Genomic DNA, 14,081 nt, shown 5'->3' on the forward strand with positions numbered 1-14,081 from the left:
TTTGGATGTCTGCAGTGCAAGCTGTCTGAAGTGTAGTGATAAGGAAAATAAGCATACTGGGAGGTTTTCCCCTTCCAGAACCTCACAGTGAACTCGTTTCCTCTCCAGTCCACTTTCCTCGTAGCATTTGGGAGCATAGTGAAGGTCTGTAATCAGGTCTCTTGAGCTATGCTTCCTATGGAATTTTGCATTGCATCTAAAAGTAGTCTACGAAAGCTTGTGCAAAGTAAAGAAGCAGTCTCTGATTTAATTCTAACCTTCACAGTTGCATGTTTTGGGAGGAAAATGGGGAGGAAAGAACAATGGGTGCAGAAAGAATGTTCTTGCATAACACATGCATTATCTGTAGGATGGGTATGGAACCCACACATGCATGTGTTTAGTGCCATTCAGAAATCTAAGTATTTGCATACATTTCACTGTTGACTACTTGAGTCCTCTACTGAAATGTAGGTTATGGTCCCTGTGGAAGGGACTTGCTGTAGGAGCTCTCATTTCAGATGCAAGTTTTGAATCAACTGGCAGATTGATTTTTTTTTTAAATTTTTTTTCCCTTCACTAGGTCAAGTAATTTGCCTTCTTCCTAGCTTACTGGAAACCTACATTTGATGGATAAACTTAAATGCAACAAGAAGGCGAGCAGCTGTATCTTTGTCATGCTTGCTCACATTGTATTAATATCAAACCAAGATAATTTGAATTTTTTTCTTTTATTGTTCCAAGCTTAATCTATTTTCATGTATTTCCAACTAAAAGAAATGTATTAGAAATAAGTATTTTGAGCTCACCTTCCCTGAGGATGGACTTTTAAAATAATTAAGTGGGAAGACTGAGGTACTAATGAGGATAGCTGCTCTTGAAGAGAAAATTATTGGATATGATTTGAGATTGTGCAGATGCAACAGCAGCCCAAAGCTAAAGTTCAAAGTGCATATTTCAAGGGCAAATACAAATTTAAAAAAAAGAATTGCTTGGAAGTCGTTACACTTGAAAATAACTAAGATCTGAGGTAAAATACTTTTATGTTCGTGTAAGATAAAATGATCTCTTTACTTAATTTGAGGCTGTTTCCGTATCTAATGTAAAAACATGGGGAGTTTGGTTGTGTTCTGTCATCAGTAAAAGGATACTTTGTCAGCCTGAGTGTTGGTAATTACTTTCCTAGCACTCTCTTCTTACTCATATATCTATTTGCCTTCTTTTAATAAATTCCCTACAGGGCAAGATGGAACTAATTTGATACAGAGCTGCCATCCTTTGCATTCCTTATAGGAATGAAATTTAAAATCTTGTAAAGTTTCCTGACTTTTTTACATACTTTCAGGAAGTGGATTTTACTTCAAATAAGTAGGAAGACAATCTGCAAAGATGTGTCATGTAGAATAGAGTGGCCCTCCGTGCGGATAGTCGATTCTACCAGTAGTCCGGTTAACTTCCCTGAGTGTCTTGTGGGTGTGGAGGTACAGTATGCCCACTCATTCTGCGTTACAAGATTTACAACACTGGGTGATTAAAGGACCATAAGGAGGTCCTCAGGTTAAAGAATTCTCTCTCTGTTCCACCCTAGAAGTACAGCCCAATCTCACTTCAGCTACAAGGTGGAAGAGCTTTGTTTTGCTGAACCCACTGATACTTACAGTGGAAAAAAATGGAATATAATAATTATTAAAATATAATTTGTCCATAAATTTTTTCTGTCTTAATCTTGGCACCACTGAAGTTGGAATGGATTTCAGTACAATAATTTGTATGAAGGATAGTCCTCTAAAACCTTTACTTTTTGCTCCTTGCCACTAGACTGTCATTATTGCTCTTCCTTTCAGCGTTACCTGTAGTTGTGTGTTAGTGTGTCAGGCCACCTGATGTGTGGAAAGCTGCTTTTTACTGATGTCATATACATGTGCTTGTTACATTACTTCCTTTAATGTACCTTAACAAGTTTTTTTTTTAATTGTATAGGTACCATGGACGGGGTATCAGGGTAGGTTTGCAGTTGACCCTCGAATCATTACTCATCAAGCAGCTATGGCATATAATATGAACCTGTTACAGGCACATGGGCGTGGGTCTCCTATACCTTTTGGCTTGGGACATCATTCACCAGTTAGTATAGGACAGCAGCAACAACTTCAGCATCCAGACAAGGAGCAACATGAGCAAAGTCGAAATGGTGAGTTGTTGAAATTCCATTGTAAATTAGTTTTGTTTTGAGTAAGTTTGTAACTTAAGTTGGGTATTATGGAAAGGATTTCTTTCTCTCTTTCTGCCTTTTAAGTGAATCTGAGGAATATGCAGAGTTAGGGAAACAGTGTTTTGTCAATACAGATAGAATAACTCAAATATTGTGACGTTTGGAAGAGGAAACAGTCAGAACTTGTTGGGGAAAAAGAAGAGGTGGGAAGATCTGTTTCTCTTCTGCAGTCCAGTGATAACTGCAAATAACATCAATATCAGTTAAGTTGGAAGAACTACTTACTGATGATTAATGAAGAAAGCACAGAGATTAGAGGAAAACTTATTCGGGTAAATTGTATTACATTTCTATGATACTGTTAATGCAATACCAATAACTGTAAATCTTCCTGCATCTGGACAACGAACTTCCATTGTAACTAGTTAGTACATTTCTTAAATGTTTTTAGGTAAAAGTGAAGGCACTGCTGGACCCGAAATCAATAAAATTCGGACACCTGAGAAGAAACCTGTAGAATCTAAGCAGGTTGGTTTGCCATGTTCTCTTTCAATTGTCCCTTTTTTTCTAGATGCTGTTCTGCTCATTTTTTTGAGAAGATAGGCTGTCCATCTCTTTCTGACCTCTTCATATTTTTATTTTTCAATAATTAGAAGAGTGACAGTAGAATTAGTTACCTTCCTTCAAGAGGGAAAAATAATTTAAATTAATTACAGGGCAGCAAGGAATTAAATTGATGGCTAGATATGCCTACTGTGTAATGAAGAATATATTTGCTGTTAAATAGGGAAAATAATAGTTCTGTGATGTATAATGTGTTCCCCTCCCATCATACTATAGAAGTTTTAAAGACTTTATTCATTGTTAAATGGCTTTATTCATTGCTGACATTGTCTTTTGTTTATTAGGTATATTTTCTGAGTTTTTCTGTTCTCTTTTTCTAGGTTGACTTGGATGCAAATTCTCAGACTAGAAGCCCGGAATCACGTTCCAATGGTTCTTACCCTAACGCTAAATTTCATCGTAAAGATAATCTTAACCCCAGGCAGCTGAATCTACATCTCACCCCACCCCACTCGCAGTACGCAGTTCCCAATCGCCACTTCCAGCACCTGTCCCAGATACCAAGGCAGCCATATCCTCTGCAACAGCAGCAAAACCTTTTAAGTCAACAACAAAATCATTTGCCTGAACAACAAAACCAAATACCACCACAGCAAAGCCAGGTAGTTCAGCAGCATAATCATTTGAACCAACAGCCTCCACAACCTTCGCAGCTTTCCCCTGCTTACCAGGCAGGCCCCAGCCAGTCTTTTTTTAATAACCCAATTCCCCACCGACCACATTCTCCTGCTGTAGATGCTGTGATTTCAGAACAACACCCCCCACCTATGTTACAAGAAGTCAGTAATCCTTTGAGGCCCATTGCACAGCACAACCCTGTTCTGCCAACCCATTTGAACAACTTCATTGAAGAGAATCCATCAGGAATGCCCCTAGGGGACACTTTAGGTAGGTGACTTTTCTTTATTTAAATTTGGTGTTCAATTATAACTACATTGAAGTGAAAATGAAGGAGTTATTTACCTTTCCAGGCATATTGCTCTGAATTGGGTCATTGTTGGGTTAGTTTCCATAAGTAATGTCATTGAGCATAATTTGCTGCTTAAGGCATGTTTGAATATTCAGCCCTTTATTAGAAGATTCATGTTTATATGATTTTCCGTATAATTTAAATAACCAGGTTATACACTGCATTGCAGTTAGTTGACAATAGGCCTTGAAATATGCTGTATAAAAAGTATTTTTTTCCTGACATAAAAATCTTTTTTTCTCTTAAAAAAAATAAAAATAAAAGGGGGGCATTAGATAAATTTTTTTTTAAAACTATTTTTATAGATCGTATGCATGGAAATGTAGCTTTGGAAACAATAAGGCAGCAGCAACAAGCCAGGTTACAGCAATGGAATGAACATAATGCCTATCTCAGTCAAGGCACAATTCCATATCAACACCATCACCATCCTCATCTACCACATCTTCCTCAGCAACCAATTGGATTGCATCAACAGCAGCAAGTTAGGGCAAACTGGAAACTTGCCAGTAATACAGAAGATGAAACAGAGGCAACATATTCAAGGTATTTGTTTACTGAGTCATCAGAGCTTGTATAAAATTGAGCAGTAGGCACCTATCTGTAACACTGTGATCTGGTACAAGGCACTAAAAGGTATTGCATTTTGCTGCTGTTATTATGAAGGTTAAAATAGTTGGCAGGCTTACTTGCATCTATGCTTTTGTTATATGTTATGCTTTATTCTGTTTATTGGATCGTAATGAAGCTGTAGTGCTTTTTTTATTTGTCAGTAAAACTGTAGTGAAGAAAATACGTTTATGGAGTATCTCAGTGTTGTATTTATAGAGTAAGTATGGCAAGAGGGTAAGACCCTTGTGCTTTTACAAGTGGTATCTGAGTGTAGTTAAGGCATGCTAAGTTGCAAATTCTTCAGATTGAATTAATCTTAAAAATCTTGGACTTCTGTGCTTGAAAAAACCAAACCCCTGCCCACAACTCTTCTCCCCAGTCAAATCCAAACTTCTCTTCCTTTTTAAAAAGCCTTTGCTTTTAAAGAGGATTAAAAAAATATGCTTATTCTTGAGATGCAGCATTAGGGGGCAAGAAAGAAAGCTGTTGAACATAAGCAAAAAAAATAGTTCCTGTGGCCACCGGCTTTAATCACATATTGTAAAGGCCAGATATTTAAATTGCGTCTGTTTACTGTCATCTCCCACTATGGTTTATTTTCTATCTGGTTTGTTATAGCCATGGTAAAGCCCGTAAATACTCTTACCTGACTCTGTAAAGTGCTGAATTGTATATTCCCCACCTTTTGAAGAAGTTTAGAAATGTACAAGTGAGGGAAATCCCCGACTATTGTGGTTTTTACCTCTTAGAGAGTTAAAATTTTCCTTTAACTGTGTGAAGACTTTTGTATAATAACGCAGGAAATCCTTACTTTGGTTGTCTCCTAAGAGATAACAAAAACTTGATTCTTCTGACTGAAAAGGGAATCTCAAGAGTTATTAAAACTTTGAGATGCTTCAGGTGGGTATTTCATCCAGTTAATCCTCTTGTGCCTAATTTCTGATTGCTCACAGTCATATCTTTTGAAGTTAAGGTCAGCTCAAAGATGAGTGTATTTAAATCCAGTGTTTTGTGCTTTGAGTTTTCTCAGTCTCAAAGAGTGGGATTTTAGAAAAACACCTTTTCTTGATACATTTATTCTGTCAATACAGATTCCAGGATTTGCTCAGAGAACTGTCACACCGTGATCAAAGTGAAAGTCGGGACTTAGCTGAAATGCCACCCCCTCAGTCAAGACTGTTGCAATATAGACAAGTTCAGCCCAGAAGCCCACCAGCACTCCCTTCTCCTTCCTGCAACTCTAATCACAGTGGTCACTTTCCTAACTTCACTGAAAACAACAGAGACATTGAAATCCCCAGTAACCCAGCATTTCAGCAGCATTTACCCCAGATATACAATCCCCCTTTCTCAATGCCATCTGAACACATAACCCCATCTCCGTTGAAATACCTGCAACCTGATGGATCGTGGACTTATGCTAACCTACAGCAGAATCACCTAATGGGGCAGGGCTTTCATTATGGTATACCTCCATTGCCCCATAGGTCACAACAAAACCCTTTTATACAAATACAGAATCATCAGCATGCAGTCGGTCAGGAGCCATTTCATCCACTCACATCTCGAGCAGTATCTGCTTCTTCGCTCCACAGCTTAGAAGAGGTAGGCGTTTTTGTCTGCTTATGCAATTGTTGTGTCATTTTAATATCAAGTTATATTTTGAAATGGTCATGAATGCAAGAAGTACCTCATGTTTCAAAAGCTTCACACCAGGGATTTCTTTGAGGTCGAGTTTTCTTCAAGTCTTCTGTTTACCCTTTGTGTATTTGTGGTTCTCCTCACTGCAGGTATAAAGTTTTCTCTGCTTAATGGGAAGTCTTTGGCTTTTTGAAGGTTACCAGAGAGAGAGGGAGTTTTGGGGGGGTTTTTGTTGTTGTTTTTTTTTTTTTTTTGCAATCGTTGCTCAGTTACCTACAGTTATTTGTCTGGAGTACGAATGAACCACACCTCAGGTGAAAACCCATGGAAGGTCAGCATGGATCAGCTAGCCAGTTGGCTTACTGCTAAATTGAATGTGTGTGTTTTCATACTAATTGGAGACCAGAAACTGTACTTTTTTAATAAACATGGTATAAAGCTTGATTTAATAAATCCCACCTGACCTGAATTAATTCTGTCTAAAGCCATTCTGTGTACTGGGGACTTGGTGTTGCATATCAGTGCAGAGGTATCCAGCTGTGTAGCACTAATCTGGGTCCAGCACAGACCTGCTACCAAAAACTATGTCTGTCCCTGTCAGCCTTATTTGTTCTGCACTCTTGTGGAGGTGGTGTTATGTGATTGGAGACTGTGAGCACATACAGTTAGGCCAGATTGTGTTTTGAACAGAGATTTTTAAACCCTGTTAGAATCCAGAGTGCTAAGGGGTGTATGGTACACAGATCAGGAGTGCTGGAGCCTGGCTGCATTAAAGGAAGGGCAGAATTAATATTCTCAGATAATCTTGGACCAACTGCATGTGATCAAATATTTTTACATCAAGTTAAGTGTTCTGCAGTACATAACTGTGAAGGTTTTTAAAGTAGCTATGGTATCTCTGCTCATGGCTGTCCCATGTAACATGTATTTCATTGCCTTTTGATTTCTGGAAGTAGAAAAAATCTTACAATTGATGTGCCTGAGAAAAATAACTAAAATTGAATTTTGGTGCATTTTACAAATTTTTGTCTTCTGCAGATGCACAGAGGTTAATGCAGTCCTCAGGCCCAGCTAGAGCTGTAGTAAGATTTGGATTTATAGGCATTTAGAAATTCTTTGTCTCAGTCCATTAAGCTATATCACCTTGTATAAAATCTAATACTTTGTGACAGCATTTAATGCCATCAGTACAGCGGGACATAAGAACAATGGCTCTTCAGCAGTAAACTATTAAATATTCCTACAGAGTTTGTGACAGCTCCTGCTATCCGAAGGCAAATAGATTGAGTCTTTATGTAATCAGAGCAAATTCATTTTATTTCTTATTTCTTTCTCATTTCTTCCTTTGAACATATGTGACAGAAATGCAAAATGTTGTAAAGGTGTTACAGGACAAGACTTGCTTGTACAGTTTTCAGGAGGGCTTGAAAGCTTTTCATGTGTATAGTTAAGCCATGTTTGAACTTATCAGAGGAAATAGAATTGTGGAATCATTGAGGTTGGAAAAGTCCTGGCTTGTGTTCAGCCAAGTGCTGACCAACACTGCCAGGTCTTTTGCTGCCAGACAACTTTCCAGCCACTGCACTTCGATAACTTCCCAATCACTTACCAAAAATATGAAATTGACCATTAATAAAAGGAAGGGCTTTTGGATTTATTCCAGACTATAACTTAGAATTTTTGTTTCTACTGATGTTATAGGACATCCAGATGTTACTTCCTTGATCTATTTTACTTTAGTAGTTGTGATAGGAATGCACTAGTTTTTCTCGTTTTGTAGGTGATACAACAAATTGGTGCATTGCAAGCAAGTTATTTGATACTTCTTAGCTCATTTTTTGACATTTCATTAGAATGTTTGCATTTCTACTTTACTGAGTGCTTCCATGATTTTTCTGGTATTTGTGCTCTTGTTAGTACAGTGCAGAAGGAAGCAAATGCTGGGGTTTTTTTGTTTGTTTTTAAATAAGCTGTAATGCAGTTGGCTTACTTTGAGTCCTGAGAAAGCCTGGTGGGTCTTGAATCTTGAAGCCAACACGTTGATGGAGATTCTGCCATTTCCATTTACACGATCGAGGGGATTTTTGGAAGCAAGTAATTTCTGTGGTTTCAGATAAAATTCAGTTCTTTGTATTATTTTTCTTGAAGTCGTGCTCTTGTCCAGAGCTTTCATTCTGTGTGCATGTACATGAAATCAAGTGTACATCTGCGTTTTTTTAACTCTTGGCCTTGGAATTGAATTTTCTCTTGCTCTCATATGGTTTTGTGCTTCCTTTATATCTTGTGTAAATGCTGAGCGTCTTTCTCATCACTCTGACACATTTCCTGTGTAGGAGTGTAAGATATAAGGGTTGATTAAAAAAAAAAAAAATTAAAAAGGAAAAGAAGGAATCTTAGTTAAACTAAGCACTTTACACATCCTCCATCTGTTTTGTGTGGTTAAAGTACATCCTCTTTGTACCTACATGCAACATATATTATACAACATATTTGAAATGCACTAGTTTTTTTTTTTTTCCTAAATACGTTTTTTTTTCTTTTAAGACATGGAATGGAAAAAAAAATGGAAGGAAAAATGGTATTTGCTACATAAAGTTGAATAAAAGGACCAAAGGGTCGTCTTTTATTGTTTTTTCTCTCTTGTCTTTGCAGTATGAACCAAGAGGACCAGGCAGGCCGTTGTACCAAAGAAGAATTTCCTCTAGTTCAGTCCAGGCTTGTTCTGAAGAATTAAGCACTCCTCAAGACAGTCTTGGTCAGTGTAAAGAGCTTCAGGACCACAGTAATCAGTCATCCTTCAACTATTCATCACCTGAGTTGTGGGTAAACTCCTCCTCATCTGCCCCATACCCAAACATTCCATGCAATGGAGCCAACAGAGCAGTTCCACACCGGGAGTTGTTAGGTAGGTACTGACTCAATCTTTACTTCTCTCTCCACTCCATTAAGTAGACTATTTAGGTTAAGTTCTTTTGTGCTAAGTTCAAAGATTCAAACTCGGGGCACATCCTTCAGGCTCTTTCTACTTTTAATGGATAATTAAAGAATGAATGCATGGTATTATGTGTCATCAAGGGTGGTGTCCATTTCTGGTGGTCTTGTAGACTCTTGGGTTGCTGATAGGAAGAGCTCAGGAACCCTAGCCTGATTATGTTGGGATCTGTTGATAACACCTTTTGTTACTTTAATGTACGGATGAAGAGCATGTTAACAATTAAAATCCTCAGAGGAAATACCTATAAAGTGGCTTACCTGCATGTTTGCTGTCCAGTAATAAATGCTAAAGTAAAGGGACAAGTTTTGACAAGTACCTGCCTTTCTATAAATGTGTTCTCTGTTCTGGTTAAGCATGATTTCTGTTTTGTAGATACATGCATATACAGTGTTGTCTTGGCCCTATCCCTGTATTTAACAGCTCATGGAAACAAATCTCCCATTTTTATGAATGCTATGCTTTTCTGCATTTGCAGCTCTCTATGATGATAATATTTACAGGCCAAATGGGCTTTGTAGTGCTGGAAGTTAATGACTAGTAACTTCAGTGTTTCTGGTTACTGTTGTTTTTATATCCATGAGATAAAAAAATCTAAAGAATGAGAAGCTATGAACTGGTCCTGTGTCTGTATTCACTGCCTGGGAGTGAGCACTTGTGACACCAGACAGTTGAAGGACTTATATTCCCTGTACATCAGAAATGGCTGTGGCTCAGCTATTGAGTTTTATCAGCTTGGATTTATGGAGAGTGCAGAGAGAGCTGCTTTGAATCGCTCGGTGTTGTTATAAGCAGGCACTTCTCAAAATTGCAATTTGAGAGCTAGATCTGTGGATTCTTTCTCTTGATAGGAAGAAAGGGATTTAAGTTCTTGTTCAATATATAGTTTTGTTTTGTTTTGTTTTCCATATTTTCATCTCTCCCATGCCTCATTTTCACCTCTGGCCATACTTCTTGGTTTTCTTCTCTTACTGCTTATCTGAGGGGGTATTTTGCTGGTGTTCCATGAATATGTTATTGTTCTGTGGATATGCTGTTGTTTATTTGATGGTTTTTTGTAGTTTTGTTTTGAGTCATAGCAACCTTAGTAAAAATGTTTTGCTTATGTTCTTTCCCCATTATTCTTCTAAGGTATTTTTGAGTACTTCATCAAAAACAAAAGGCTGAGCAGAACCCTTCCAGTGAGAAGCAGAACTGTATACTTCTGATTTTGTACTCATTTGATCAGATATTCTTGTGCGTGCACTTCAAAATAACATTATGAATTTAAAGATGTAAATAATTACAGAATATATCAGTTCCTCAACTGCTGAGCTATTTTATCTGTAATGAATACCTGCATTTCAGTGTAGTTTCTCTAGCTGTCTAAGACAGCAGAATTCCCCTGACAAAATTAAGATGCTTCATTGAGATTCAGGAAATGCACTTGAAGGCAGTTTTATACCTATGGTTTAAAGAACTGTTTTTTCTTGTAGTACAGAAGTTGTTAAATGTGGAGCAAGAACGTATCAATCAGTGGAAATGCATTTAGACAAAAATATCATTAAGTTGGGTGGCATTCAGAAGGCCGAGCTGCTACTTGAGAATGCATTATATGTGGTGCTGCAGATTGTAGTTTGAGCCTTCTATGGTGTAAACCAAGAAAAATGAAGTGCTCTTTGTGCTGTCTCAGTGGATGAAGTGTCTAAATTAGGGTATATCCCATTCTGACGCAGCTTACCTTCCATCTGTGCAGAATTGCAGGTTCAGTGTTACCAACACTGTCGGTACGTGTGCATGGAGAATATGTTCAATGATGTCATACTAATTAGCATTGCTGGCGAGGCCATACAAGGGCTGGTAGCTGGGAGCACAGCTAGGTAACCTAAGAAGAAATTTCCTTGGACAAAGAGGGACTAAACAGAGAAAATTGGTTGGGGGGAAGGTTACCAGCAGAGGTGGTTTCTGTATCCCTCTGTGCCCCTTTGAGCTTCCTGGGAGTGGATTTTTGAAGTCTGCTATTCACTTGACAGACTCTGCTTTCTCCTTTCCCAGCTCCGCTGAAAACAGTCAAGCCCCCAGAGGAGCACCTGAAGGCTGAAAACATACAGCTCTCCAATTCCTTCAACTACAGTGTGCTGCAGCATCTCGGCCAGTTCCCACCTCTCATGCCCAACAAGCAGATCATGGAATCCAACAGCACCAGCCAGCAGAACGCTGGTGGGAGCAAGCCTGTCATGTCCTACGCAAGTGCTCTGCGGGCCCCGCCGAAGCCCAAACCTCCTCCTGAGCAGACAAAAAAGAATAGTGACCCTTTGTCTTTGTTTCAGGAACTTAGCCTAGGTAGTTCATCAGGTAGCAATGGCTTTTACTCCTATTTTAAATAATCAGATTATTTTTTTTAGAGAGAACTTAATTTTTATTTGTGTCAGTAGGTCTAAGATAGTTGGGGCTTCACCTGTAGTTGCAAATATTCCCTTTGTTTATATTAGTAAATATATCCTCACCTAATTGCTTTGCTGCTAGACTTGCAACTAATTTTTTTTAAATTGTATTCCATTATTTTGCATTTTTTGATGTGGGTCGTTGTTTTTTTTTTTGGAAGCTTTTCTGTAGGAAAACACACATTATTTTTTAATTTGCGTACTGTTAATGATGTGTTTGTTGCATTAAACTAGCAGCTGAGAGCTTACCTGTAAAACTTCAAAAGGAAAAAAAAAGAGGAAAAAAGAAAAAGAGAAAAAAAAAAGAAAAAAAAAAGAAAAAGGAAAAAAAAAAAGTTTGTCTAAATTGTATTTAAAAAGATTGTAAGTAGCATTTACATTTATTCAATAACATTAGCATACTATGCTGGATTTCTGTACCAGAAATGGCCAGTTAATGTAAAAATGTATGTTATTTCTGCTTAAATTCATTTAATTTTTTTTAATAAAGATGCAGCATCTTCTAAATACTTTCAGTTTTATCAGCTTTTTTGTGAAGGGATGCTGCATTCTCAGACTTTTATAGTTTTAGATTCTGTATGATGTGGTATTGTATTTTCCATTCACAGTAGGGTAAAGTAAAGGCATTCTTTGCAGACACCTATGCCATTGTTTGGAAACATTCAGATAAAAAGTATTGGTATACTGAAAAACAAAAATAAAACAGCAACAACAACAAAAAAACAACAACAAAAAAAGAGAAAGAAAACCAAAAACCCAAAAAAAACGACATTTTATTTTTGGACAAGCTGGTAATATAAGCTTGTTTGACAAGTTAATTTGATAGGTTTTTTAAATGAATCATGAAGCTGAAAAGAAATTTTTAGGTATGTTGGTGCTTAGTAGATTTAATAACTATTTTAAAAAAACAAATTGCGTGAATTTAGTAAAAGATTTCTTTTGTTTGTTTAATTTTTTTCCATTATGCATGTGTAAATGTTTGTAATCTGGCTTTTTCCTCCCCCTTCTCCAGTGGTATCAAGGATTGTGCCGCTTTCATTTTTTTTTCCAGTAAAACTTTTGGTACATTATTTGATGTTTACATTAAAATGTGACATTATACAAGGAAATTCAGATATTTTGCTAACTGTTTTGTTTGAGGAACGTCATTAAAGAAGAGATTTAATGTTTGTCAAAGCTGTATCCAAATTAATCCAAATCTTGTGGGGTAAGAATGGTATCCAGGTTGTTTATCTGAGTCCTGCACCAACCTGGCCCTTCAGGAGTACAAACTGAAAAAAAAAAAAAAGAAACAATTAAAAAATAATAATAATTAAAATCGAATATTGAAAAAATTAAGAAACAAGTGTGAATGTTAACGCAGAAGATAATCTTTGTGGGTAAAGATTTCTGGTCTTGCACACTGTTCATGCTTTGGGATGGGGTGTTTGCTTAGTTTCTGTAGTTAAGCAGTCCTCCTTTTACACTTGAAGAAATGACTTCGAATCTGGGAAACGCTGAATTTTTACTGAGCTGGGTTTCCTTGCGGTGTTCCTCCGCTTCCTACACGCAGCAGTTGAACTGGTAGAGCTGTGTGGAGGTGATGCCAGGTTTTCCAGCTGTCTGTGGGACGCCATGCAGACCAGCAGGCTGACATTTTTACTCTGGTCGCAATCATTGTTTTTGCATTTGACTTCGCGTTTTAAAGCAAAGGTCTTCACATGATGGGGCTGATTGAAACTCAGTACGCTGTGGAGGTTTGCATATAAGTTTTTCTTAGGAGTCTTTGCTGGTTTTTGATTCAGAAATTTATCTGAAAAAGAAAATCTTTTTTTCTTTTCTTTTTTTTTTGGCTGTAAAGAATAGCACGCGTAACTCGTTAATTTATTTCCTAACGTCTATACCAAACAAAAGATGCTGGGGGAGGGGAAAGCCCCTGCCAAGATGAGCTGAGCCCTTCAGCACATGGCATCAAATCACGAGGACTCACAATGAGTAGAGGCCAAATTCTGCAGTTTGGGGTTTTGTGCCAATCTGAAAGCTGCAGAAATTGGTCCACGAGAAATTGATCCGCAAGGGCCGGGCATGTGCTCTGTACACGATAGCCTCAGTCGTTTGATTTCAGTGGAGCTGTGCCGGTCCTCTGAGCCTGGCACTGCTCTGAGAAGAAAAATCTGTGTGCCTGAATGTTGTAGTCTGGGAGGAGCTGTGGGTGAGACGTGCAAGACTATGACAAGAGACTAGGTAGGGTTCAAATGCACTTCACTTCGCCGAGTTGGCATTGTAATTTCAGGGGTTTCAAAATCACTCATTTATATGGAGCAGTCTTTTGATTCTGTTCACCATATTTGAATATTAAACTAATAAACATCACTTGATAATTTACCGCTATCTGTGAGTCAGTCAAAGGGGAGGTGGCTGCATCTCACCACGCTCTGTTCTCTTTCACTCTTTATCACATTTTATCTACACTGAAAATATTATGGGTGTTTTTGTCGCACACTTTCAATTCAGTAACTTCATGGATGTCCCAGCAGGTTTGGGTCACTCATTTTTCTCAATGCTGCCACCCGGAAGTCTGGGCAGGATATGGTGGAGATCTTCTGTCCGCTTTGGTAATATTTGTAATGAATCCATTATATTTCTTGG

The 14,081-nt window shown here is 37.8% G+C and overlaps 1 protein-coding gene across 7 annotated transcripts in view; it reads left to right on the forward strand.

The window, feature by feature from the left end:
• The window catches only part of HELZ (helicase with zinc finger), a 73,920-nt gene extending 60,103 nt beyond the window's left edge, over nucleotides 1–13,817 (forward strand). For all 7 annotated transcript variants that reach the window (XM_046902157.1, XM_003642346.6, XM_004946221.5 and 4 more), the window contains 7 exons: nucleotides 1,960–2,170; nucleotides 2,643–2,719; nucleotides 3,136–3,703; nucleotides 4,091–4,331; nucleotides 5,489–6,002; nucleotides 8,691–8,943; nucleotides 11,065–13,817. In XM_046902157.1, the coding sequence (XP_046758113.1) occupies nucleotides 1,960–2,170; nucleotides 2,643–2,719; nucleotides 3,136–3,703; nucleotides 4,091–4,331; nucleotides 5,489–6,002; nucleotides 8,691–8,943; nucleotides 11,065–11,396 (2,196 nt within the window). In that variant the 3' untranslated portion in view covers nucleotides 11,397–13,817. The remainder of the gene's footprint in view (nucleotides 1–1,959; nucleotides 2,171–2,642; nucleotides 2,720–3,135; nucleotides 3,704–4,090; nucleotides 4,332–5,488; nucleotides 6,003–8,690; nucleotides 8,944–11,064) is intronic.
• The last annotated feature ends 264 nt before the right edge of the window (nucleotides 13,818–14,081 follow it).

Source organism: Gallus gallus, chromosome 18 (genome assembly GCF_016699485.2).
Source record: "Gallus gallus isolate bGalGal1 chromosome 18, bGalGal1.mat.broiler.GRCg7b, whole genome shotgun sequence".
In the NCBI taxonomy this organism is placed as follows: Eukaryota; Metazoa; Chordata; class Aves; order Galliformes; family Phasianidae; genus Gallus; species Gallus gallus.